This window comes from Platalea leucorodia, assembly GCF_965183815.1.
Source record: "Platalea leucorodia genome assembly, chromosome: 2".
NCBI lineage: Eukaryota > Metazoa > Chordata > Aves > Pelecaniformes > Threskiornithidae > Platalea > Platalea leucorodia.
In genome coordinates, this window is record NC_138824.1 from 21,331,089 (window position 1) to 21,356,749 (window position 25,661).

Here is a 25,661-nt window from a genome sequence, read left to right on the forward strand (position 1 = left end):
AAATCTCCAGTACTTTGCCCAGAAGCAATCTGAAATAGCAGGGCACAGTGCCTCTCACTTAACAGCAAGCAGAGGAGGTGCTCTGGCTCACACCGCTTTTCCAGCTCTCCACTCAGGAATTCCCCCTAGCCGTGAAGCCGCCCGCAGGACGGTTACCCAGCGAGCGTGGCCTCGCTACCCTCGCGGCAAAACCTCCTTCCACAGACACTTTCTTCATTCATAGCTCCTAAGACCAGAAAAGACGGCTATCCCCTAGTGTAACTAAGGCTATGGAACTTAATTAATTTATTAATCTGAATTAATCTGAAGTAGGGCATATTTTTGACAAAATAGTCCAGTTTTGATATACCTTTCTAGTGCTGATCAGTCAAGCCCGGCACATGTACCAGCGCTCAGTTGCCCCTGCTGTCAAAAAAATAAACTAAAAATTAGGGGCAAATTTGTCTACTTTCAACTTTCAGCTACTGGCTCTTGTTAAACATTTGTTTTCAGATCAGTGTTCAACCTTTCAAATTTCTGCTTCTGTACCACAATTAAGGTATTTTAATCTTCTGATAAACTGGAAAGCGCATTTTCTGAGCCATCAATATTGCTGTTACAATCATCTACTCTGTCCACTTCCATCTTAGTATCATCTATGATACTAAGCTCCATTACTTTGATATATATTAATTTTTAATTTTTGCGTACTGATTTAGGTCTGACCCACTGTACAAGCTGGTATTTAACATCTGTAAAAAGGAAAGTATTTTATCAACATATGATATGAATTCTTCCATCTGGCTTTCCACTGAAGACAAAGCAGAAATATTTTTCAACACTTCTGCCTTTTCTGTTACTGACAGTGCTGTAATTTCCATTTTAGACTTACTGCTTTGGAAAGAAAACCCTCTTTTACTCTCCCCAAGTTTTTAACTCAGAGGTAATTTTGCTTCTGTATCAACCCTTTTTCATGCCTGATTTCTAATCTATATTCAATTCTTCCTTGCCCTATTTCCCTCCCTCCTTCACTTAACTGCTGCCCTCTGCTCCTCTCACCTTTGTTGGTAAGGCGTTCAGAGAACGCCATGCAGCACCAGCTGCATTTATGTCACCAGAAAGCAATTATTAAGCAATATTTCAGTTTTCCTTAAGTCAATCAGAAAAATAATCACATCAAACATGAAAAAAAGCAGAGCTGACACCTCAGACTATCAAACGTAATCCGCATGTGTTTTTTCTGATATGTCTTAATCATGTGTTATTATTTCAGGATTGTGTAAGGGTGTAATTTCTTCTGAAGATGGTCACTACTTATTTTCTATAGCAGCTAAAATGGAAAACGTAGTACAATTTCAGATTAAAAGCATGACCCTGAGTTACAGTATTATAAAAGCAACTTTTGGATAACTGGTTCAGCAGCCCCAGTGGGAAAATATGGAATGCTGGAAAAGGATTACAGTGGTTTTTACATTTAAGAAGAGTAACACTGCTGGTCACAAGAGAGGTCTCACATTACTGAAAGTACACATATTTGCTGGAAAATAAAAGTCTCTCAAAGAGAAAAAAAGAAGGGAAAAAGCATCAGACATTTGAACAGCTGGAAGCATTTTTAGAAACTACCAAAAAAGAGAAAAAAATCATTTGGAATAATATTTCCCTTTCTGTAGTAAGCATCGTAGTGGTGATATAATGCATTCTCAAGAGGCTTAATAATGTCTACTGTTCAATCCTCAAAGGTTGTTTCATAAAACAAAAATTAGTGGAGTCAACCACAAAAAACCTGAAGCTGTCATTCTGAGTTAATTTATTTTTCTACCAGCTCCCATCTTTTTCAAATGCCCCAAGAGCTATGAATCTGTGACAATAAGCTAAAGTCTACTGTGCTCTGGCAAAATACAAGATTTTCTTCCTTTCTTTGTCTATAGCTGATTTTAGTATTAAGAAGATGTTATTTGATGCCACTCTGATAAAAACTGGAAAAAACCATCGCTTACAGAAGAATCAAATGAGACAGTGAATTAAGGAAGTAATAGCAGCCACGGGCATAAGCCAGTGACTACTACATATATTTTGATAAAGTATCTACGTTCTAGAACCAACATCACTTGAATTTCTTTCAAATTAAAGAGGCAATCTCTTAATTTTAAATGCTCTGCTTATTCCGCCAATTATGATGCTTTATTTTCTTTACCATAGCGCTTCCAGGGCAGTGTCAGCACTAGGATTTCCTTTTGCTAAGTTCTTTTTGTCACAATGAATCTTTCAACATGTGCCAACTCCAGATAAACGTAATTGGTAGGTTGCTCCAGTACAAAAACCAGGCAACAAACACAAGGCTCCCTTAGCAACACCCTTGAGTTCCCTTTAAAACATACTTCAATTAAACACTCTACGAGGGCTTGTTAAATTTATGCTCGTGAGCTATTGTATCCTTTCCAGAACTTCCCATCTTCACAATGTGTTTTTACTCACACCTAAATTTAAAATTGTTTCATTTTTGTGGTGCTTTTTTTTTAATCACTTAACTTAAAGCAAAATACTCACCTAGTTTGTTAAGCGAAACTGTTCATTCTTTCGTCGTAGGGACCAACTGCAGATACAGAATGTAGCCACTCAGACGTACAACACAGAAGCCTGGCTGTGGTACGTGTCTGAAAATATGCCTGCTATTGTTTAATCAAAACATTTTGTATCTAAAAATGTCTAAACCCAGTTCTAATAGCATGGTAGTGCCATTCATACAAGACAAATTCCCACCACGCAAAAACAAAGTGAAAAAATAGGGTAAAATATCAAACGATACCTGATAGCACAAATTCTGCTAAAAAAATGGGGCCCAATCATTCAATCAGCTCCTTACTCTTCTTTCTCCCTTCCCAAACATCCACTTTTTCAGGTTGAGTTTTTTAATCTTTATTCTTCACGTGCTTCTCTCCCAGCTATTTGTCCTCATCTCTCAGCCTTGGTTCTCTTCCTCTCTTGCTTCTTTCACTGCGCAGGACACTTATGATACCTTTTGCAACAACCTACAGAGGACCTCTAAAAGACAAAGCCATTACTCTAGAGAAAAATGAATCACTTTTTTTCTTTTTTAAATAGACACGCAAATACCATTTCATAATTTACTTCAAGAGAAAAATAAAACCCCACTGATAATGTTTCCTTTATTTATCACCCGCTATATAATATGCAACCTTAAACTGCTCCAGCCTATCCTGGAAAAACGTCTCTGTTTTGAATGATTTTTGCCCCCCCAAACCTGCCCTCCTGTACTTTCAACAGCTCCCCAACACTCGTCCACTCATCATTAAAAGGAAACTATGTGAACAAACATGCAGGGAACAGATTCAGGCTGTCCCTAAGCAGCAAAGTGTGTTCTCTGTGATGGAATCATCAAAATGCCTGCAAATCCATATTCACTGAAACACGCCATCCAGTAAAACCCTTAAAGTAAGTGGGCAAAACTAAACCACCACTACACAATAAACCAAACACACCCGGATAACAGATAGAAGGACAAAAGGGCCCAGTTAATGGGAGAATACTCCTCAGAAAACAACGGCTCTATTCCTGACCCGTGAGTACTGAAGCTCAGTGACAGACCTCCAAAATATCACAGAATCATAGAATTGCTTAGGTTGGAAAGACCTTTAAGATCATCAAGTCCAACTGTTAACCTCACGCTGCCAAGTCCACCACTAAACCATGTCCCTAAAGCACCACGTCCACACGTCTTTTAAATACCTCCAGGGATGGGGACTCAACCACTTCCCTGGGCAGCCTGGTCCAGTGCTCGACAACCCTTTCACTGAAGAATTTTCTTCCTAATTTCTTAGGCAATATAAGCCTAGGAACTAAAATTCTGACACTGTTGAATAAAAGCTATTAATTCAGCAGCAATACCAGTTTTATGGCACCTTGTAAGTTCCATTCCTCCTCCCAATCGTTTTACGCACCTGATACAATGAACAGTCCATCTTCTATATTTAGCTTTAAAGTTTGCTACTTTTGTTCCAAACCTGAAGAAGACCTGCTCAATGGCTTTGTATAACAAAAGATACTACTTTTACTTACAAACATGACCACACGTATACCCACTGGATCATCGCAGCTACAAGAGCATGACAACTTTCCATATTATCCTCTGCTAGGAAACATTTGTGGGGTAAGTATTTTAATCCTTTGCCTCTTTTTGTGTGAAAGATATCCCTTTCCTCCACACCTTAACATTTTCCATCACCTACTTTTATGACCACAGTTTTTCTTCTTCCATCTGTCTTTTTGTTCCCTATCTCAAATACAGTTCCCAGTTTTCCACTTCATCTTTCTTTCCAGTTTCCCCTCTCAGTTGCAAACACAATTTGCTTTTCACCAGTGCAGAACTCCTGCAAAGAACAGGGTTAAACAAGTTAAAAGAATATCCATGAGCATGTGAGAAGGACAGGTGCTAACAGTTCTGGGTCATGACACTTGACAGGTATGTCCTAATACTGAATCCAATGTGCATACCAAAAGACCATTCATACCACTCCACCCACCCTGAGGATGAGTTCAATTCCCATTTAACCAGCTGTTCCTGCAAGATCGAATTTTCTAACAGTACATGCTAGAGGATTTGTTCTCTCAAATTCCATGCTCCTATGCCACAGAAAGCCATCATCTTCATAAATGAAACCAGGTGATCCAATGAAATTATTTATTACTCTTCCACCAACATGAATATTCAAACTTTCAGAAGTGTTCACCAAGAAACAAAATGAGTCACGATATTTTATCCACAATTATTAAGATGCATTCAATCTTCCATAAAAGAATTCAGTTCTGTTGAACATTTTTATGAGTCCATGATAAACGTTTCGAAGTCCTGGTCCAAGTCTGAAACAAGGGCATCCACAAAGTCTTCAACTGAAGGGGATTTCTGAAGCATACCTATAAAACCAAGACAACAGACTCTTAGCTAGAATATTATGACCTAGAAAGCTTTGTGAATAATAATGCTTATTGCTAACTAACTTTTAATGTCACAATGTGACAGAAACAGCTATCGTCTTTCTTTGTCAAGAAATAAATGCAGTTATAGTGCATAGGGATTATTTAACTTCTTCAAGCTACCTGTTACACATTATCACAGAATTGACAAGTTTCAAGACTGTGAACTGATTTTTATCATTACTATCTTGCTTAAGCAGGGAAATATATTCATTTTAAAGCAATGTAACCACAAACTCAGTCATTTCCAAGTGACTGGAATAAATCAGCAATTGAGCGGGTATCTAAATCCTTACCTGCCAAGTCTCAGGCATAACAGAGCCAGAAAAAACAACATATTTTCTCAGTGTTACACACCTTAAAAGCATTTAATTTAGTAGTTAAAGTACAAATACCTCTAAAATGTATCACAAGGCATGAAACATACCCAAACAAATGCATTTTCAGTGCACTGCAGTTTTAGTTGTGCTGTTTTACAGTACCAGGACTTACCTTTTATTAAGAATCTTAATTAGTGCATATGTTAGCTGTAGCATATGGCTACAAAATAAGACAGGGAAATTAGCATAATGAAGAATCATGCTCAAGTACTTTGTCAGGTAAATTCTATAAGCAGACCAGCTAAAAATCTCACACCTTCCTCCCCAGGATCCCAGTTTTTAGAAAGCATGAGAATATATCCTGTAAATTATTTTCAGATGTTTCTTTGTACTAAACATTACATTAATGTTGGTCTTTTCACTGTTATTAACATTTTCAAGATTATATATGGAAATTTACTGCCTTACTTGTACCAGAAAAAAAAACAGTATAGCTGCCAAATAATGTAAAATTTAATCTTTGCACTTCTTTGAAGTGATCTGTTCTTTCTGACAACTGCCAATGTAAATATAACCTTGTTCTACCCTTTCTGATCAGCATACCTACTGAACATAACTTTATATTCTTTCACATCCTCAACAATATTTGCTTTCAGTGGAAATTATAATTGCATGCTGCTAAAAGACCGGAATCTTTTACTATAACACGATGATTCAAAACCCACCAGGAAACAGACCAGCTTGAGGTAATTTTGTGTGAGCAACCAAAAAGAATTTTCTTGCTAAGACTTCACAGAATCCCATTTCAATCTGATTTAAACACATTGCAAGTGTCAACACAAACCACCATGACCCAGTAGATTAATACTGAGCACTAAAAGGAAAACAAATCTCGTACTATATATAGGTTGACTGAAATGCTGTGAAATGAAGTTTGCATCAAGCTATTTTCGAAATGAAAGAGAACAGAATTAATATTTCCAAATATTTGGTAAACTTGTCATCTACTGTAATGTTAGTAAAATTGCTGTGGAATTACTTCTAGTTCACAATGAAAAATGGCTTGCTATATGCTGGGCTGAGAAACAGATGTGTCCAGATACCAGCTACTAATCTAAGCTCCCCAGAGAGCCATGGCCTCTTGAAGACTCCCTCTCTCAGGTTCCTGAGTGGGCTGGCTGGGGGGCATGTGTATTTGCTCCCTAACAACTGGAAAAATTCCAGTTTAAACTCATATTATTTTCCTGCAGTTTTCTCAGAAGCGGAGAGAATGCCTTAAGAAGGTGACATGGATGGCAGCCCACTGGAACACGTACTGTCATGCATGACTACATCTTAAACTCAGTTGAAGCAGTCCAGTCCCAATGGCGCAATTAATTTTGCCTTTTTTTGGCCTCATTTTGCCTCAGACCTTTACATCTGAACTAACTGGCTCTATTTCTAGAGACTGAACAGTAGGAAGACCTTCACGGGTGCCACTCATCTGACCTTTTTCAGAGGTCTGCTTTATGACAAGATGAGTTGTGCCTATGAAGAACTTACTTTCCCTGTGTCCCAGAAAGGAAACCTGGATGACTAGCTCAGGTACAAAAATCTCAAGTTGGTGAAATCATTCTTTCCTCCCAATTTTTAAGATGTAACTCTATAAAGGAACCATTTTTCTATAGCCAATATACCCTTTTCCATCAGATATCAATATGGAGGGATGGCTGTAATGCTGCATAGACAGTACAGAAAGATGGCCATAATAGACATAACCACCACTCCCCGAGCCCCAAAACACAAAAATCCCTTTCCAATACTGACTTTATAAAAAACAGCCAGGCCAGATGATGTTTAGCCAATTCTCAATCCAACCCTGGATATTACAAAATGAATAAAAGAAACATAATTAACTACAGTACACTTGGATGTATTTTAGTGCAGCTGAATGCAGTCTAACCAAATCTGACTCAAAACTTGTTACAAATTGCATTCATTTAGACTCCACATGGTTTGTTTTAAATATGTAGGAGAATTCAAAATCGTTCTGGCAGTAGTGATGTCAAATTACCTCCTACCCAGTAGTTCCAACTTTTGATAATACAAACAGATTTCAGATTTCTTGCATTAGTGGACTACTGCATTGCTATTTTCCCATCACTGACATCAAAAGCAGACACTAGCAGAATTCACTTTTGCAAGGAAAGGATAAAGAGTAACTGAGGTCATTGCTGAAGAACTCCTACTGTAGTAAAATGATCATGCCCTTATGAAATAAATAACTACAGATTTTAGTGTAGACAACTCCAAAAGAAACAGACACTGATGGTATTTCCGTGTTTTAACCTCTTGGTCTACACAGATGTGTTAAGAATGGTCATGTCTCCCTTTAAACTCCATTAAAATATATCAAAGCAAGATCAGCTTTGATATATTGTAAGTACTCAGCACTTCAGTCTAAATGATTCAGTAAGATGTCCACAAGGTCTGATAGTTGCAGTTTTAAAATCTAGGGGTGTATTTTATACGTTCAGCCCAACTCCTATTTCAGCTCAGTCTCTCCCAAGCCTAAGGCAACTGCATAGCTTATCTTCTCTGCTTTGAAGTTTTCTTTCACATTACAGCACTGTGGTTAACCACACCCTTTTGAGAGATGGCTAGCTATAACCTACAATCACTGAAAACTGGGAGAAGAATAAAGCCTGTGGCAAAATTTGGCCTCTGCCCCTTTGGAACACTAATTATTTTGGGTCCGTGTAGTTTGAGTTAACATATAGTTGCCATTCACATCACCTTTTAGGATTTATAAGTATTTCTTATACTTTCAAAGAGACAGACAATCATTATCTGAAGATTTTTACAGCCTCTTCAAATCTTATTCCACAAAGTACAATTTGAGGCACGGAAAAACAAATTTTCAAACCGTACTGGAGCAAATGCATGTTTATTTACAAATTCGGTTGGTTTGATTACCATGTATGCATACAGCTGAGTATGTCTGTCTGCAATATAATATCGCATTAACTTCTTCAGAGGACTTCTTCAGAGACCCAAAGGGCAACGTGACTGCATCAAAACTGCAGGAGAAGTGCACTCCAGGATATGTTCCATGCTCTCCGTTCCCAGATCATCCAACCCAGTACTTTTCACGCTGCAATTCACTTTCTGCCTATGCACCTGGGTTTCTTTCCAGTCAGGGAGTGCCAAGGGAGAGAGGGAGGGACGGTGCACACCTGAATCTTGTTCAGACCTGCAACCAGCACATAACTGGACCTGGAAGGGACACCTGGGTTGCATATCTTTAAAGGAATTTGGAATCCCAAACGCCATGTAGTCCTGGGAAGGAGAGGGTCTGAAAGAGCCATGTGGCCAACCCAAAATGACAGAGGAATCAAGGTCTCAAACTGGATTTCCTCTCTAGCGAAAAAAAACCAAACAAGCCTCTTGGACAAAGCATTGTTCACTCATTTTTTAATTGCTGTGACTATTTGTGACTATTTCTGTATTTTGGAGATTATCAAAGGGGTAAAAGAGGTCACTTCAGAAAATGTTAAAAAAGGTTTCATAAAGCCTTTGTGGTTTTGGTTTTTTTTTTTTTAAATGGAAACAAATGCCAAGAGAATAAAATCCAAACAACAACAAAAAAGTATATTGTGTTTTCTAATTAAAGACTAGTCCAAACAGGAATCTTGTCAGTAACTCCACTGGATGGCAGGTCAGATCCTTTATCTTCCCTAATCGGTACATCTATGGAATCATGTGGGAGAAAGATGAAAAGCTAGGGTCATATCCAAACACAAAAGAAAGACAATAGATAGCTTCTGAGAAGAAAATCGTAACAAAGAAACTGTATAAATTAAATGCACTTGTGAAGTTATCTGTTATCAAACAGTCAATGAATATGGCTAACTTCACAATGAGATACGGAAGCACTTCAAGGGTGAGGCTACATACATGCATCCAGAAGTCAGACTTGTACAAGCGCATTTCTTTATAGAAAAAAAAATGCCTAAAATAACAGCCTACGGAACTTAAGGTTTTTGAAATATGGCACTGGTGAGCACAGAATCTGGACTGTTTCCCTGAAGAAGAGTAAAATCAACAAGCTTTTAAGTTCGGTGGAATCTGTCTTTAATCAGGAATCTGTTTGGTCATCTGCTACGGGAGCACAGTTTTCCAACTGATGAAAACCAACAAAAGATGGAAATCAAGTATTCTGGAACATGCATAATGAAAAGGAAAAAATGCAGCAAAAGGAGTCAGAAGCTGATTGAATCTAAACAAATCAAAGAACAAGTAACTGTTCTTACTTTTCTCCTTGAATTCTCCATTAAGTATAAACATATAATAAGCTTTTCCATCATGTGTGTTCTATGATTTAACCTCAAATAATCCCAAACAAGCAATCAAATTATTAACTTGTCAAAAGACCTGAGTCACCTCAATTTCATTTTTCAGGGAGTCATTCAAGCATGGTTGTTTACATTTTGCACTGTCTACAGATGAACACAATACGCACAGGCAAGGAATCTGCTGATAAATTCTAGTTATTTTTATTATCTTGAATATCTTCTAAAATTTCTGTTTCAAGTAATATTAAAGAAATTCATGGTATAAAAGTGAAATTTAGAACAGAAAAGTGGCCAGTGCGATAATCTGAAGCAAGGAAGGTGTATCCTTGGTGAAAGAGGATCAGATCGGGGAATACTTAAGCAATCTGGACATACATAAGCCCACAGGCCCTGATGGGATGCTGAGTGCTGAGGTGGCTGGCAGCTGGCATTGCAAGGTGACTCTCAGTAATCTTTGATCAATCATGGCCACTGGGAGAAGTGCCAGAAGACTGGAGAAAAAGCAAATGTCACTCCTGTCTTCAAGAAGGGCAAGAAGGAGAACCCAGGGAACTACAGGCTGGTTAGTCTCTCCTCAATCCCCAGGGAAGTGGTGGAGCAGCTAATCCTGGAAACCATTTCCAGGTTCATGAACAACAAAAAAATCATCAGGAATAGTCCGCACGGATTCACCAAGGTCAAGTCATGCTTGACCAATTTGATAACCTTATATGATGAAACAACTGGCCTGACAGATGAGGGGAGAGCCGTGGATATTGTCTACCTGGACTTCAGCGAGGTTTTTGACACTGTCTCCCATTAAGATCCTCATAAAGAATCTGTTTGTGTACAGGCGAAGTGATGAGACAGTAAGGTGCATTAAAAACTGGCTGAATGGCCAGGCCCAGAAGGAGGTGATCAGTGCCACAAAGTCTAATTGGAGGCCAGTAACTAGCAGTGTACCTCAGGGGTCAGTACTGGGTCCAGTCCTGTTTATCATCTTTATTAATGACCTGGATGATGAGGCAGAGTTCAGCAAAGAGAAGTACAAAGTCCTGCACCTGGGGAGGAACAACCCCAGGCACCAGTATATGCTGGGGGCTACCCAGCAAGAAAGCAGCTTGGATGAAAAGGGCCTGGGGGTCCTGGTGGACACCAAGTTGAACATGAGCCAGCAGCAGGCCCTTGCCGCAAAGAAGGCGACCAGCATCCTGGGCTGCGTTAGGCAAAGTATTGTCAGCAAGCCGAGGGAGGTGATCCTTCCCCTCTACTCAGCACTGGCCGAGGCCACACCTGAAGTGCTGTGTCCAGTGCTGGGCTGCTCAGTACAAAGAGAGACATGGACATACTGGAGAAAATCCAACAAAGGCCCACTAAGATGACTGAGGGACTGGAGCATCACTCCTATGATGAAATGCTGAGAGAGCAGGGACTGTTCAGCCTAGAGGAGCGAAGGCTCAGGGAGATCTTATTAATGAGTATCAATACCTGAAGGGAAGGTGCAAACAAGATGGAGCCAGGCTCTTGTCAGTGGTGCCCACTGACAGGACCAGAGGCAATGGGCACAAACTGAAACACGGAAGGTTCTCTTCTGAGCATCAGGGAACACTTTTTCCCTGTGAGGGTGACCGAGCACTGGCACAGGTTGCCCAGAGAGGCTGTGGAGTCTCCAACCTTGGAGATACTCAAAAGCCACCTGGCCACAGTCCTGGGCAACTGGCTCTAGGTGGCCCTGCTTCAGCAGGCAGGTTGGACCAGATGACCTCCAGAGATCCCTTCCCACCTCCGCTATTCTGTGATTCTGTAATTCTGTGAAAACATCTTGAAAACTTCTGCCAGTTTTTGTAAATCATAGCCTGTGCCCTTATCAGCAGTATCACTCATGCTAATGCTGACACAGAGGACTTGCTGCTGTCTGGTGCTCATATTACACGTGAACAAACACACCAGTGGATGCACTACAGTTACTGACCTTAAGGTGACACACAGTTCTGTTTAGTGGTTTATGGATTTACTGATTCAAAGAAAAAAAATAAAAATCAAACTGCATTATCTTTTATACATAGATTTTTTGGTCACATCACAAAGGATCCCATTATTCTACCATTAACGTCAAGTTCACTGCCCTGCAGTATGCACAACTATTCCTTAAACATAGCTTGCTCTCTTCTTCAAACCCCAGGCTGCACAGCTATCGCCTCTTCATCATTCACCATTGGTCCTGACAACTTAACAACGAATTATCTGCATTGAGGACTACGAGCATGAGGACTATAAATATTGAAATGCCTAAAACATCTAATTACTGCATTACAAGAATTAAATTATTTTGTGTGCTTTCAATGTACCTTGCCAGACTTCATCGTATCTGGATTTCCTTTAAACTTAATTTTCAGTTTAAACTTAAAACTTGGAATTTCCTGGACTATGATGCTACTTTTTCAGATTAATTTCAGTAGCAAGTTTTGTCCAAAATAACTGATGCATACTCTCAACCCCAACCTGATTGTACCATGTTCCACTGTGTTCTCTCACATGCAAGGGGGAAAGCCCATTGTACTTCCATAGATTTTATGTAAGTCCATCCACAGAAGAATTTTGCAGACTTCATTCAAATAATATTTGATTGAAGGGAGCACACTGCCAGCAACTTCAACATAGCCTCTAGGACATTCCAGGAAGATTCCATGCTCAGTAAAATTAAAAATGCATCCCAGAAACAGAAGAGATGATAAGCATAACCAGTGTTTAAAAACATTCTTTCTTTCTCTACCTTATGACTTACAATATAATAATTGGATTTGCTTCTAAAGATGTACATCCCTGCCTCGCAACTACTTAATCCACAATTTTGGCTACAGTTTTTTGAGGTTACAAACACAGGCTCTTCACGAACAGTAAAGAAAGGCAAGTTTGCAAAGTCATGCTGAATGAAAAGTAACCCTGTAGATCAGAAATACACAATAGACTAATCTAGAGAATACATAGACTCATCATATATTAAGCAACTAAGGAGAGCAGAGGTTATGGCCTCAAATATAAACAGATGGGTCAAAGAACTGAAATGTTCTAGTTATGAAACTGTGCCAATCTCATGATGAAATACAGACACATTACCACTGTCTTCCTTATCTGTAGAAAAAAACTCCCACAACTTCCAGTCTACCAAACTGGAGTGAACAGAGGCCAATGAATTCATCCTTAATATGAAGAATTTCAGAACGAATTGAAAGATGCCCCATTAGATGAAGTACTTACCAAGTGCTCATATCAGGAACAGCGACACTAATGCAAAACTGTTTGGTTTGAATACTGCAACATTACAGAGGAAAGTCTTTATCCTGATCTCATTGACAGATTTGAGATAAACTCAGCAGTTTCTCAAACTTGTTTCATTCTCCTGACATTATTTTTTTTAATATATGAAGTACAGTATTTTTGCTATCGCTGTAAATGATTTTTAAAAGTTGTTTTCCAGATTCAAAAGGCAAATATGGTATTGAGAGGAATAATGAACAATGTTTCTTTATTGCAGTTTTCAGTCTTCCGTTTCATGAGAACATATGCTCAAAGTACTGATACAACCGAAGCTATTTTGATGATGCTAAAATGATGTGGCTAAAACAAGTTCAAATTCTTGTATACAAAATAACCAGATCTATTATGAGTTCCATGTATTTAAAAGTTACTCATTTTTTGTATCCAAAAATGGTGTCATCTATCTTCCTTCAAGTATGTGATACTCATATTCTGAATTCTTTAGACAGCCTTGTAATACAATCCCTTCCAACACTTCACCCCAACTATCTGTGTATTTCTTATTTTGTGTATCACAAGCAGTTCTACTGACCATGACACAAAGTTGACAACCAGTCTACTTAACTAAATAAATGAACAAGTTTTCTTTCATAAATCCAATGAAAATCACAATTAAACTAAAAGGACTAAACTGGAAAATGCAGTTAAATTATTTCTTCCTTGAGCAAGGGAATAAAACAGTTCTAATTTTTTTCTACCTTGAACCATAAGTATGGGCTCTTTTCCACCGCCGTGTGCCAGCATCTCTCTACGATAACGCTCACCCATTGCCCTGGAGAAACACAGATGTTAGAGCCATCTGCAAACACAACCTGTTGAGCTTTCAGTCAGATTTGCTTCTAGGATCTCTACAGAACTCTGAGACAGAGATCAAATGAAATCTTCCACCCTGAAACAATTACTGCCTGGATTCCGTATTGACTCCTCAAATTCAAATTACATTTAAAATTATACTACGAGTAACTGAACTAGACAAATTTTAAACATATGAATATGTGTTGGTGTTTATAGAAGCTAATTTGTGAACAACATTTCAGCCTTCATTGCTCCAAGGGGAAAAGTTGCTCTGTTACAATGCTCCGAACATTCACCTAAGGTGTAAGAACACTTACAATTTGTGACCTCACAATTTACTTTCTAATTTCACAAAGCAAAACGAGTAGCATAGTTATACTTAGCTTTGAAGTTGGTGACATGAAGCTTGTTTAATACCCGCAGTTTCTTTGATTTCAATAGAAAATTACAAGTAATTAGGCATCTATGAAAATCAAGCTCTCTAATTACATCTAAATATGGATTTCAGTGCCTCCCAACTGGCACACCTGTATTTTAAAACATCAACACGAATTTTTTTGCACCAATGAACACGTCCTAAAGTACACTTTATACCTGTGGTTATTTCCTGTTTTGTAATCCTCTTAAAATCAAGAAAAAGGCTAAACACTAATTGTCATTAAAAAAGCCCATCAATCTACGGGGCCCCACTTGTTTCATGTTTTCCAGAAGCAAGTAGCATGACACTTCATTCTACTGAATATTTTCTCTGTTTTTACCTATCAAATGGGTCCTGAGCAAAACACTGTTTCCACACCATGGAGGCAACAGCCCTAGACATGAGGTAGGAGTAATATTTGGCACCATAGCCCACAAGATGACTGAATCGCAGCTGCCAGGCCTGTAAGGAGAAAACAAACAAAAACCAGAACAGAAGTCATCTTTTAAATCCTTTAAATTGTTTGGCATTTTCTGAAGTATGATGGAAGAAATCTGATACTACTAATGACAAACAGTCAAAAAAAAAAAAGAAAAAAGAAAACAACCACCACCAGAAATCCCAGAATGAACATATCCTTTATTATAAGAAGCATTTTTCAACCTAAATACTACACTGATCATCACAACTGAAATTATACATAAATGGTCAGAAGGAGAGAAAACCAAGCAGTAAAAAAATGTATTCATATCTGGTAATAGCTGTGTTGTTCTACTGGCCTTGAAAGAAAACCACAATTACCTTATTACAAGTAACACCACATTTTATCATTTTCCATGTGGATAAGTGCAGTGTCACACTTGGAAAAGTTCAATCTGTAAACTTTTGACACAAACAAAATGATAATAGGGACTTGCATTTAATACCATAAAAAATACAGCTTCCTATACGCCAAAAACCTCAGAGGTAGACAAATTACATCCACATGCAATGTCATTGTTCACAGATTTGTTTGCACAATTTTAAATGCATATATATAGCAGATTATCATCCATAATTATACTGTTACTCATTTATGCATTGTTACTTGGCTTTATGACTCATTCCAGTGATGGTAAACTCCTTTTTTAATGCTGTTTTGTGTCGACTGTTTAATTCTGTTTTCTTAGCAGAGAAAATGAGAAGTATCAGCCTTACTTTCACAGAAATAAAAATACTATTTTTTTTTAATTTCCCTGACTGTAATAGAGTAATTCAAATTGGGAGAGACCTCCAAAGGTCATCTGGTCCAACCCTTGCTCAAAGCAGAGCGAATTTTGATGAGGTTTCTCAGGTCTCTGTCTAAAGTCTCAGTATCTCCAAGGACAAAGATTTCATCACCTCTCCGGTGCAATGTGGAAAGGCAAGCAGGTCCAAACTGAAAAGACATTGTTTCCCAACAGATTTGGGCATATTTTTTAAACTGAAGATGGATGAATGTATAGATGAAGAGTGAGAAACTTACTCTGCCCTTTCGGCTCTCTGAGGAAACCAAAGAGGAGACAAGTCCCATATCTTATTTGTCCTCTTATCCAAAGTTGAAGCTCTTAACATGCTTGTGATATGACTGTTGTCAAGATTTTTGTAGGTACTACAGAGAACAGGGTTTTAAAGGGGAACTAGGAGATAAACAATAAAGTAGCATAACAGATGTTTTAAATTTAAATCCATGAGCTGCCAGATGCTTGTTCTTATCCTAGAGTCAAGGGCTGAAATTCTGAGGCAGCCAAACAGAAAAGTGAAGGGGCATTAGCAATGTTCCAGAACCATTTATCTTTGACCGTGATTCTTTATCACATTGTACGTAACGATCTCCTGATTTTTGACAGCTGAAATAAACTATGTTTCTTTATTCAAGAAAGTGCTGATCATCGTCTTATTCTCCATTAGCATGTGTATGTTAAAAAAAATGACCAATGGAGAAGTGGAAAAAGAAAGTATTTGGCTTTTAATCAGTGTTTTTACCTTAAAAAAAGGTAGCAAACAGTGGCCTATAATCTAGATCACTGTGAACAGCTGATGAGAAACAAAGCTGTTAGCTCCCTTTTCTGAGCAACACCTACAAAAAAAGTTCTCCAAGTTAGTTGTAATTCGGCCACTCAAAAGCTACTTTTAACAAGATGGTTATCTCCACCCTCAGACAGGTGTCCAAAACAGATGGAATTTGCCATGGGTGAGCAATCTAGCCTCTACTGGTAGCCTACACAACTAGTTTAAAGTAGGAGCAGCAAATTTAGAAGAGATGAAAAAATGTCTCCAGTCTTCAATTTTCTTGTGGGTCTTGATGCATGATGAAAATTCTTAAGAATGATTACTTTTTTTTTTCTTTTCTTTAAAGTAAACACCAACTGTAGCATATCTCATTGTAATGGAAGTATGTAAAAACATTCAGCTTGGAAACAGATTCTCCAGTTTGCTCTGAAAAGTATTGCGGTTGCCATGTTTATACTTTATAGCTACAGTTTTTCTAACTAGTCCCTTAATTATAACCATAATCAATAAACTAAAAGCACATTTTGAAACAGATCAGAGAGCCTACATTTTTGGAAGACTGAGCAGGAAAACATGTCAGTTCATATTTTATTGTACAGTAAGTTTTCAAAGTTAGGATTAAAAGTTTCAACTTGAAAGTACAACTCCCTCAGGAACACGGAAAGCTTTATTGATGAATTGGTTTCACATACTCGGAAATTTAAATAATTACCAAATAGATCATTTAAGTGAAAAATCCAAGTTGCTTTTTCTGCTACAAACAAAAATAATTTCTATGAGCTTGACATAGGGAAGAATATTTCTACCTCAGAAAGGTATTATTTTAATGCATCATACAAGCTGTAACTAGGACAGTATGTCTTCCTCAACATCTCAGATTACATTGTTCACATCAAATGCTCTTGAATTTAATGGTCTGCACCTAAAACAGCTCGTCTGCACTTCCAGGATGATCAACTATTCCATTCATCAGGTTTGCTGAAACTTTCTATCACAAATAAGCAAACAGAAAAGAACATCTTCTCAGCAACCTGTCCAAGACTAAAAGCTTGTTTCAGAGTCTGCACCTAAAACAAGGCCTCAGTACCCTCTGTTCAAATATAAGACATTTTGTTTGACCTCGTCTTTGCTAATATACTTAAGTAAGAAACTTCACATTGCTTTCTTTCAAAAGAGAAAAGGAAAGGATATAGAAAGACCAAGGAAAGATACTGCTCGTCTCTCTCGCTGCATCTGGGGAGGCTTTCACATATGATGAAGTTGAGAATTCGAAAATTCACTGGCAACAGCACAGTCTCCAAAAAAGGAAACAAAAACAGGGGATGAGTCAATCCATCTTAAGATAGATGCCTAAGACAGATAAGGTATAGATGACTCTCTTTTCCTTCATTGGAATACATAAGGAACATACTTTTAGATAGTTCAAGTTATATAAGATGACTACCATCCTCAAAGGCATATTGCAACTAGGATGGTTTTCATATTGCAAACAGCAGTCAAGGAAATCTGATTATAAACACTGCTATTCCCTAGTGACGTTTGAAGCTTATATTCAATTTTAATTTTTTTTTTTAACCAGTACAGATTTTCCCCCCTCTGGAGTATGAATAAGTCTAGCATGTCACCATTCCCTGTCACTACTTTTCTCTCAGTCCTCATCCAAAGTTTCTGATCAGGAATTCCCAGTCTTCAATATTTCACCATTACCCAGTACTTATTACATTACTCAAGCACATTTTCTGATTCTATGCTGTTCTAGCAATTAACTTTCCAAAACTGGACTTTGCTACCTGTAAACAAATATTTAAACATTAAGACACATCCTCTACCCTAATTCACAAGGAGCTACCTGCCTGCATTAAAAAACTCTTCCTACTTTATACAGATGAGATTACGATCTAGGCAATAAAACGTTCAAAAAGCCCAAGAATATATAGGCTGATACTCCTTTAAAAAGTTCTGTGATCAATAAAAAATAAACACATCACTGTAAATGTATTTAAAATAAATGGTTCACCTTATAACATAAAATCCGTTCTAATAACATTAGCTATAGATGCAAAATGACTTGATTTCTTGTGTTATTTCCAATGCTGAATGATTTCTCCATATTAAAAAAAAAAACAAACACAAAACAAAACAAAAAAAACCAACAAAACCAAGACATATCAACATCCCTTTTTGGAAAGGTAAAGGCTAGACATGTAGAACTAGGGCACTCTCCTTATTAAATATTATATTTTTGGTAAGCAGCTAGAAAGTTAATGAAGAGTCTGAGTAATCACCTACTTCAAAAAGTTCCATGAACCCATTCCAGGAGTTTATAAAACAGTGCATTTTACAGCATAGCTCATGGGTTATGATAATATGCCATCCACAGGTCATGTTTATGCCTGCCTTTTATCCAGCACAACGGACTGAAATAAACGTGTGTGACTGATCCACTGCAGTTATTAAAGGGGCCTTTTTTCCACCATTATCCATCTCTCTTATAACTGTGTCTGAAATATTTCCAAAATCCCATGTGCAATGGCTTTCCATCCCGTCCTGTCTCAAACAAAAATACCTCACTGATACTTTTGTATTCTTATACCTTATCAGGATTTTTTTAAAAAGTCCTTGTAGGATACATTCTTACAGTACGATTCGGTTCATTTTACTTTAGCTATCTTAAACTAGGCATCTTGCCCAAACTAGTCACATAGGCTTCCTTTGTAGTCAGAGGACAGAAGTATTTATCCTGTTATCTTTGTAGAGGATAGGACTACTGCTCTAGGAGAAATTCGAATAATTCACTACAACTTCTATCTTCTATTCAAAAGTTAAGCCATTTCATTCATTTTAGCAATATGGTAGGATCAGTTAAACTAAACTGTTTTGAAGACTACATAAACTAATTTAGGATTCAATTATTTGAATTCTAAATTTAGAACTGTTAAGATTATCACAAAAATAATCTGATATAAAAATTTAAATGTGATTCTAAAAGGACAAAACCAAAAGAAAAAAACTACAGACAGCTTAATATATACTAACCTAGCTTTTGTCTGAGTGTGGGTAATCATTGTTCCATGGAGCTCCACTAATGACATGGAATCAGTGCTACAAAATCCTACTACGTCTTTTGGAAAGAAAAGAAAAAACCTACAGGAATTCTTGACTAGTGCTTGGACATCTCAAAATGCTCTTCCAACACTTTCTGCCATGACTTCAGTTACTTCAAAGTATATTTAAGTCGATTTTGCTTTGCATCTTAAGACAAAAAACACAAGTGAGAACCTGAAAAGACCCAGCACTAAATTAAGAGAAGTATTTTCGTCATTTAAGTCTTCTAATTACAAAATGTGTGCCTCAGTAATTACATCAATGAGCAAGTTGTTGAATAGTTTCCACAAGGAACAATATTTGATGGAGATGATATTTGGTGCCCTCCCCCTTCTTAATTAAATTCTTATTCTGGCAGGAAACCCAATAGAGGAGCCGCCAACTTATCTCCTTCAGGGGCTACTGGGTGGAGAACCCCTGGCTCTGGCACTAACTTCATATTATTGCTCCTAATGCCCTTGAATTTAGCTATCAGCACGGGTGGAAAACTCCTGAGAGTCAGGAAGAAGCTCCAGGCTCCGATAACTTGGAGGCAGAAGCAGAACAGCGATTAGCATAGAAATCAGTACAGGCTATTTCCCTCTGCTGAGACCAAGGTTTATCAGAGCTAGTGGAACTCCAGGACAACACCGCTCTGGCATGCAAACAAGCACCCTGAACATTAGCACAGGCAATGTTTTCCTGGCACTGCATCAGCCACTCCTACAGCAGGAGCTGGAGCTGGGATGTAAAGAGCTGCAAGTTACAAGTCAAGAACTATGAGGCCACTTTTCAGCAGAGAAAAATGGTAAATTTACTGTGGGGTCCAGATCGGAGGGACGTTCCACAGTTAGCTTAGCAAGCTTTCCTGTTCTGATGTACTAGCTGTGCAGCCATCATTTTAAAATATCAGAGAGTAAAAGTGCTTTTAGCAAAAGAAAAAACGGTATTATCTGATGGCCAGGAGATCTGGTCTCACTTTTTTCTTTGACTCCACTTCGCATTTTCATGTTCTTCACACCCATATTCTGTCCCAGATGGAAGTTCAGGATCACTTTTCTCAAAATTCAAGGAAGATCCTCAAGAGATTGCACAGCACAGAACTGCAACAACATCCAGTCATCACATACAGAAAATTTCAGTCTCATTCATTCATTGCAGTGACTCCCAGAATTAATGTGCTGATCTGCTTGAATTAAATGCCGTTCTCCGAATCTCTTCTATGCTCCCTTTCCCAAAACGACTGAACCTGCAGTCAGACCAGCTGAGAAGCTGCCTGGTAAGGCTCCTCTTTTTCCCTTGCCCCTGCACAGTCATGGGAGCGAGCAGCCCAGCACTGCTAGCAGAAGCCTGGGCTGTGGCTGCCAGGCTCCACCGCTCAGGCTCTGTCACTAGGTGCACTTATTGTAGGGAGGCCAAATTGTCACATAGCAGAATTTATTCTCCCACTTTTCTGTTTAAACTACTCATTTACTTCACGAAATCAGAAAAGGATTTTCACATATGCTTTGCAGCTTAAAGAACTCTTTTGTTCTGAAACAAATCACAGAATTTTTTTCCTTACTGTATTAGTTTGTTACATAAGTTTACAGTGTGCTTTGAAGGCGTCCTCAATTCATTCTCACTTGAAGAAACAGTTTAATGAGTTTTGGAGTGCAGAGTTTGCAAAGTGTTTGTGCCAGTAGCCACCTCTAGGGAAAAGCTAGAGCACTCACTGGCTGGCAGAAACAGCTCTCTCCATAGGTATGCAGCGGTTTGCTCGGTCAACTTACTTTCTGTATTTTTGGCCTGAGCCCCTCTAAGTTTTATAGAATTACATCATCATCATTCTGGAGTTTCACAATAATAGTAAAAAAATCCAATAAAGAGCTTTAAAGCCACTTCCTTTGCTACAGTTTCTAATCTTGTTTAGAATAATAGACAGCTAATTTCAAGAAACCACATCTTGTGCTGCGCCCCTAACTTGCTTAACATCAATACTCTTCAGTTTTTCAGTGTTGTGCATTGCTGTGTTAGGAGTGGGAGAGTACACTAAGTAAACCAACCCAGAGACATTGCTGACATTTTGGAAAGTGAGTCAAGCAAGAGATTAAGATTTCAATTTATAACACTTCTGTGTTTTTATTATAAAATTGATAAATAAATCTAGCAAGGCAGGGAATGTAAATATTTTTGCAGTTGTTTACACTAGGGAAGAGGAAAGGAATTTAACATGCAATTAACCACTTAGGTGATTCTAGATATGTACCATATGGTCTTTGCATTACCTAAATTAAAGAAAAAGATTTCATTTTTATTTATAAACTATTAATGCATTTGAGCTGCTTATAGCAAAATCATTTAAAACTATTTACTCTTCACCCTCTTCTCTCTTCCTCACAAAGGGAGTGGGAGAAGGGGGACATGGGAGATAACAAAGAATACCGACATCAAAAAGCTGTATGTATGAACTGCATTGCTCCACAATCCTTAAAACTTGGATTAAAAGACACAGTGATATGCAAATTGATTCTATATTGTGTCCTTTGACTGACCTTATTTGACAAGTTGAGAGAGAATGTTACTTGTAAACATTATAACTAGTCTTTAAAGTAAAATATAAGAAATATGCAGACAATTTCCAAACAAGTCCTTCATGTTGTCACATGCAACTCTACACAGATATACACATATGTGCAACACACACACCCCGTTCTATTACCAATTAATAATTTCTATTACTGTCTAATTTTAAAGATTCATAAGCCTGAGATAACTAGAATCAGATCATCATGGATTCCTTTGTGTACAGACTCATACTGAAGCCCAAGGTTTTTATTCTACTTTACCAGTTAAACCTAATTTTAAGTATCGACCTATTCTTTTAAAACAAACATAATGAATGCTGCTTAAGGTAAGCTCTTCCAAAAAACGAGAAATATCTTAAGCAATGTTGTAACTGCAAAATATATTTGCCAGTACAACTTAGTAATGTAAATTATCTGTACCTACACTGGAAGATGAAATAGCTATTATTTTACAGTAATCCTCATTTACTATCTTTTGCCAGAGCCATCCGGACAGGGATTTAGGGGATCAGGATTCTAATCCTGAATCTGTCACAAACTGCAGTATGAACTTGACGAAACTACTTTTTTTCCCCCTCAGTCTAACTGCCACCTCCTGTTAAGTGAGGGTGATAATAATTCTTCTCTCTTGTCCTTTTCTGTTTTGACTGCAAGCTTTTCATAGAAAGGACAATCTCCCACTACATTTGAAGAGCATTTCATTTCAGGCCCTCTAGCTTGGCAACAATATATTCAGTTATAGCTATCACTATCAAATATAACTCCAGTACTGCAGTCCTGGGGAAAAAAGGACACGTGAGCTGTGAGAACAGAATTATATAAAACTAAACAAAGCAATCTGTGTTTATATATATATATATATAAGATATATGTAAAGCACATATAGCTATTTCAAAATGTTACCAGGAGATGCATGCAACTACTTCCTGCACTGTTCCTTAAAACGCTCTACTACATGGTAAATACTATCACTAAAGTATGTTTGAGTTTCACGGGGCTAACATTTGCAAAAAGAATTTCCTTAAAAGTGCTTCATATCTTATGACATCTGTAAACACTCCGCTGCTGTAGATAGTTGCCCAGTGAATAGTGTCATATTACCACCGGAAAACAAATCTTCACAGTATTTGCTATCAGCATTTTCTTTATCATAAAATGAACTCAACTCCAGAAAGACAGAAACCTAAACAAACCTTGAAGGGTGACTTTAAGAGCTTTTGAAAGTCCCAGCATCTACTTTAATACTGACCTCAGCAGGGCACCAATCTTTTTGAAATGGCTTTTAGCTATTAATTATTTATAGAACTATCACTTCCCCAGAGTTCACTGTGCACTCCTTTATTAATCTTTTCCTGAGACCCAGACTCTTCAACTTGATTTTATAGTATACTTTTAAGAAGGCTCATATGAAAACTAATCCAGGGATTTGCTCTTTGTGTAAACAACTTTGGTTTCCAGCATGGCAAGGTAAAAAATTACTTTGAAGGGGTTATGCAAACTTCAAGAGGTTGAATAATGACATATGACTTCATCTCTCTTCAAAACACTCCAAAAAGTGGAATATGAGCAACATCAGTGCCTCTTCAAGTAACTGAAGAGAGAGAAAAAGTGGAAAAGCAATCCTCTATGAAGGCTCTCTGCCTTTACTATGAAATTTATGTCTCTGTGATCTTCAACAGTGGTTTCTTTAAAACTCCATTTAAGGGAGATCCTAGACCTACTGGGTGTCTGCTTCCCTCTTCAACAAGATTAGGTACTAACCATGATCACATTTGCTGTAAATTAAACCATTTTTTTCCTCCTACTATCTGCTCACTCTTAAGAAACAAATGATCAGAGTCTCAATTCCAATTATATTTATTTTCATAAAGGTTCTCAATACCAGAACATACTATGTGCCCATATAATTTTCTCCTTGCTAGACAAATAAACTCCATTTCCGCAACCATCCTCATAGGTCACGTTTCCAAACCTAGTAACTTTCCAAAACCACTTCTCTGTACTTCTTCCAGTTTTTCTACATATTTTTAAGAGGTAGACACCTACTACAGGACACAACACTACCCCCCAGACTCCCAAGACCTTTGGGAGGTGACAGAGAGGGGTCCTGCCATAACATCTGCTAGCTCCTTCAGACCTCTGGGATGAATCCCATCAGCTGGTCCCTTACAATTTCAGTGTCCCCAAATGGAAAGTTGCTGTTCTCATACTTGTGGTCCTCTGACTCAGGTGACCAGACAGCCCAAGATCTATCAGTATTATTAAAGACTGAGGCAAAAAACAGATTGAATGCCTCCGCTTTTTCTTCATCCCTATTAGTCAGATGACTATCTTCAACAAGTATCTGTCCAATGCTTTCTTTAGACATCCCCTTGCTAATAACATACTTCAAAAAGTCCTTCTTGTTACCTGAAACAACACTGAACAGTTTCAACTCTAACTGAGCTTTGGCTTTTAGTGTCTTCTCCCTGCGTAAATGAACCACAGCTCTGTACTCTTCCTGCGAAGCCTGACCTTGCTTCCAGAGATCATACAGTGTCTTCTTCCTCCTGAGCTCCACAAGCAGTTCCCTGTTCAGGCAAGCTGGTCTTCTGCCCCGCTTGTTTGACTTACGACACTGATCCAACTATGGATCCAAATTGTCTGGATCATTTAAATTCTACTTTTCATGATTTCTGTCAACTGAAGGAGCTTCTACAAATATTGTAAATAAATTCTCATCCAAATCATTAACAAAAACACTGAACTACAGTAATTCCTGGACAGACCCCTGGTGACTTCCACTTATAATGTCCCAGTCTGAAGCTAAGCTTTCACCTGCTCTGTCAGCGTGTTTTCCACCTGTTGCCTCAGCCATAACTCCACAGTTTGCTTGTAGAATTACAATCTACAAGTCTCAGAAAGCTTGCTAAGTCTAGAGTTATGCTATCAACCACTTCCTTCCTATTCCCAAGGTCAATCGATTTCTTAAGAAAAAAAGTGGATTTTTCCATCTCAGATGGTTCTTAACAAAACCGTGGTTATTTTGCTCACTTGATTGTTCTCAAGGTACTTAGGAGCTGCTTAATAATTGGTTCTACTACTTCTTGAGTGACAAAGTCTGAACAATTAGTCTACAGTTCCCAAGTTCTCCTCCTTTCTTAAGAGTAGTTATCATAGTAGCACTACCACTTTTTCATGAGTTTGTGAGCAATAATTCCTGCAGGTCAGTAACTACTTTGACAAACTTCAATATTCTGACAACCTGACTACATCTAATCTAATTATTGTCTCTCTCTCATTCCTTAATCTCCGTTGTGTTTCTATCCGTCTCAAAAATCACATGCATTACTTACCTAATCAAAATTCACTTATTTTTTAAAAAACACTGAGGCAGAGGCATGGAATATTTCTGCTTTCTCTAACATTTGTTGTTGTTCTCTTCCCCCACTCTCCTCTTATTTCTTCAGTAGTTATGGAACTTTATTACCTTCGCTACTTGCATTTTGCAACTCAGCACTTCTAGCCTTTTTTGTTCTGAATTCTTGTATTCTTTTACTAATTATCTCTAGTTATATCATGATTTCTATTTTTTATTATCTTAATAAGGTCTTTAAAGGGCTTGGTCCCTTATTGCCAAATCTTTTTTTGCATCAGGATAGTTTGTGTCTTTGGTTCAGTGTCTTTGGTTCAGTCTCTCTGGTAACTACGTAATGTCTTTTGAATCATCATACTTAGCTATTTTCCAGTTCCAGCAAATATGTGGCAGACTTCCTCTTTCTGAGGCATTGTTTTTAACCATTATTAACATTTTTGGTTTTCAAGCTGCTCGCAACTTCCACAATTTTACTTTTGGCTCACTAGC

The 25,661-nt window shown here is 37.9% G+C and overlaps 1 protein-coding gene across 1 annotated transcript in view; it reads right to left on the bottom strand.

Annotated features, from left to right (window-relative positions):
• Nucleotides 1–4,664: 4,664 nt before the first annotated feature.
• Nucleotides 4,665–25,661, bottom strand: part of MIPEP (mitochondrial intermediate peptidase) — a gene marked incomplete at its 5' end in the record, with an annotated part of 74,643 nt that continues 53,646 nt past the window's right edge. The window contains 3 exons of the mRNA XM_082337949.1: nt 4,665–4,911; nt 13,621–13,694; nt 14,476–14,597. Of these exons, the coding sequence (XP_082194075.1) occupies nt 4,817–4,911; nt 13,621–13,694; nt 14,476–14,597 (291 nt within the window). The 3' untranslated portion in view covers nt 4,665–4,816. The remainder of the gene's footprint in view (nt 4,912–13,620; nt 13,695–14,475; nt 14,598–25,661) is intronic.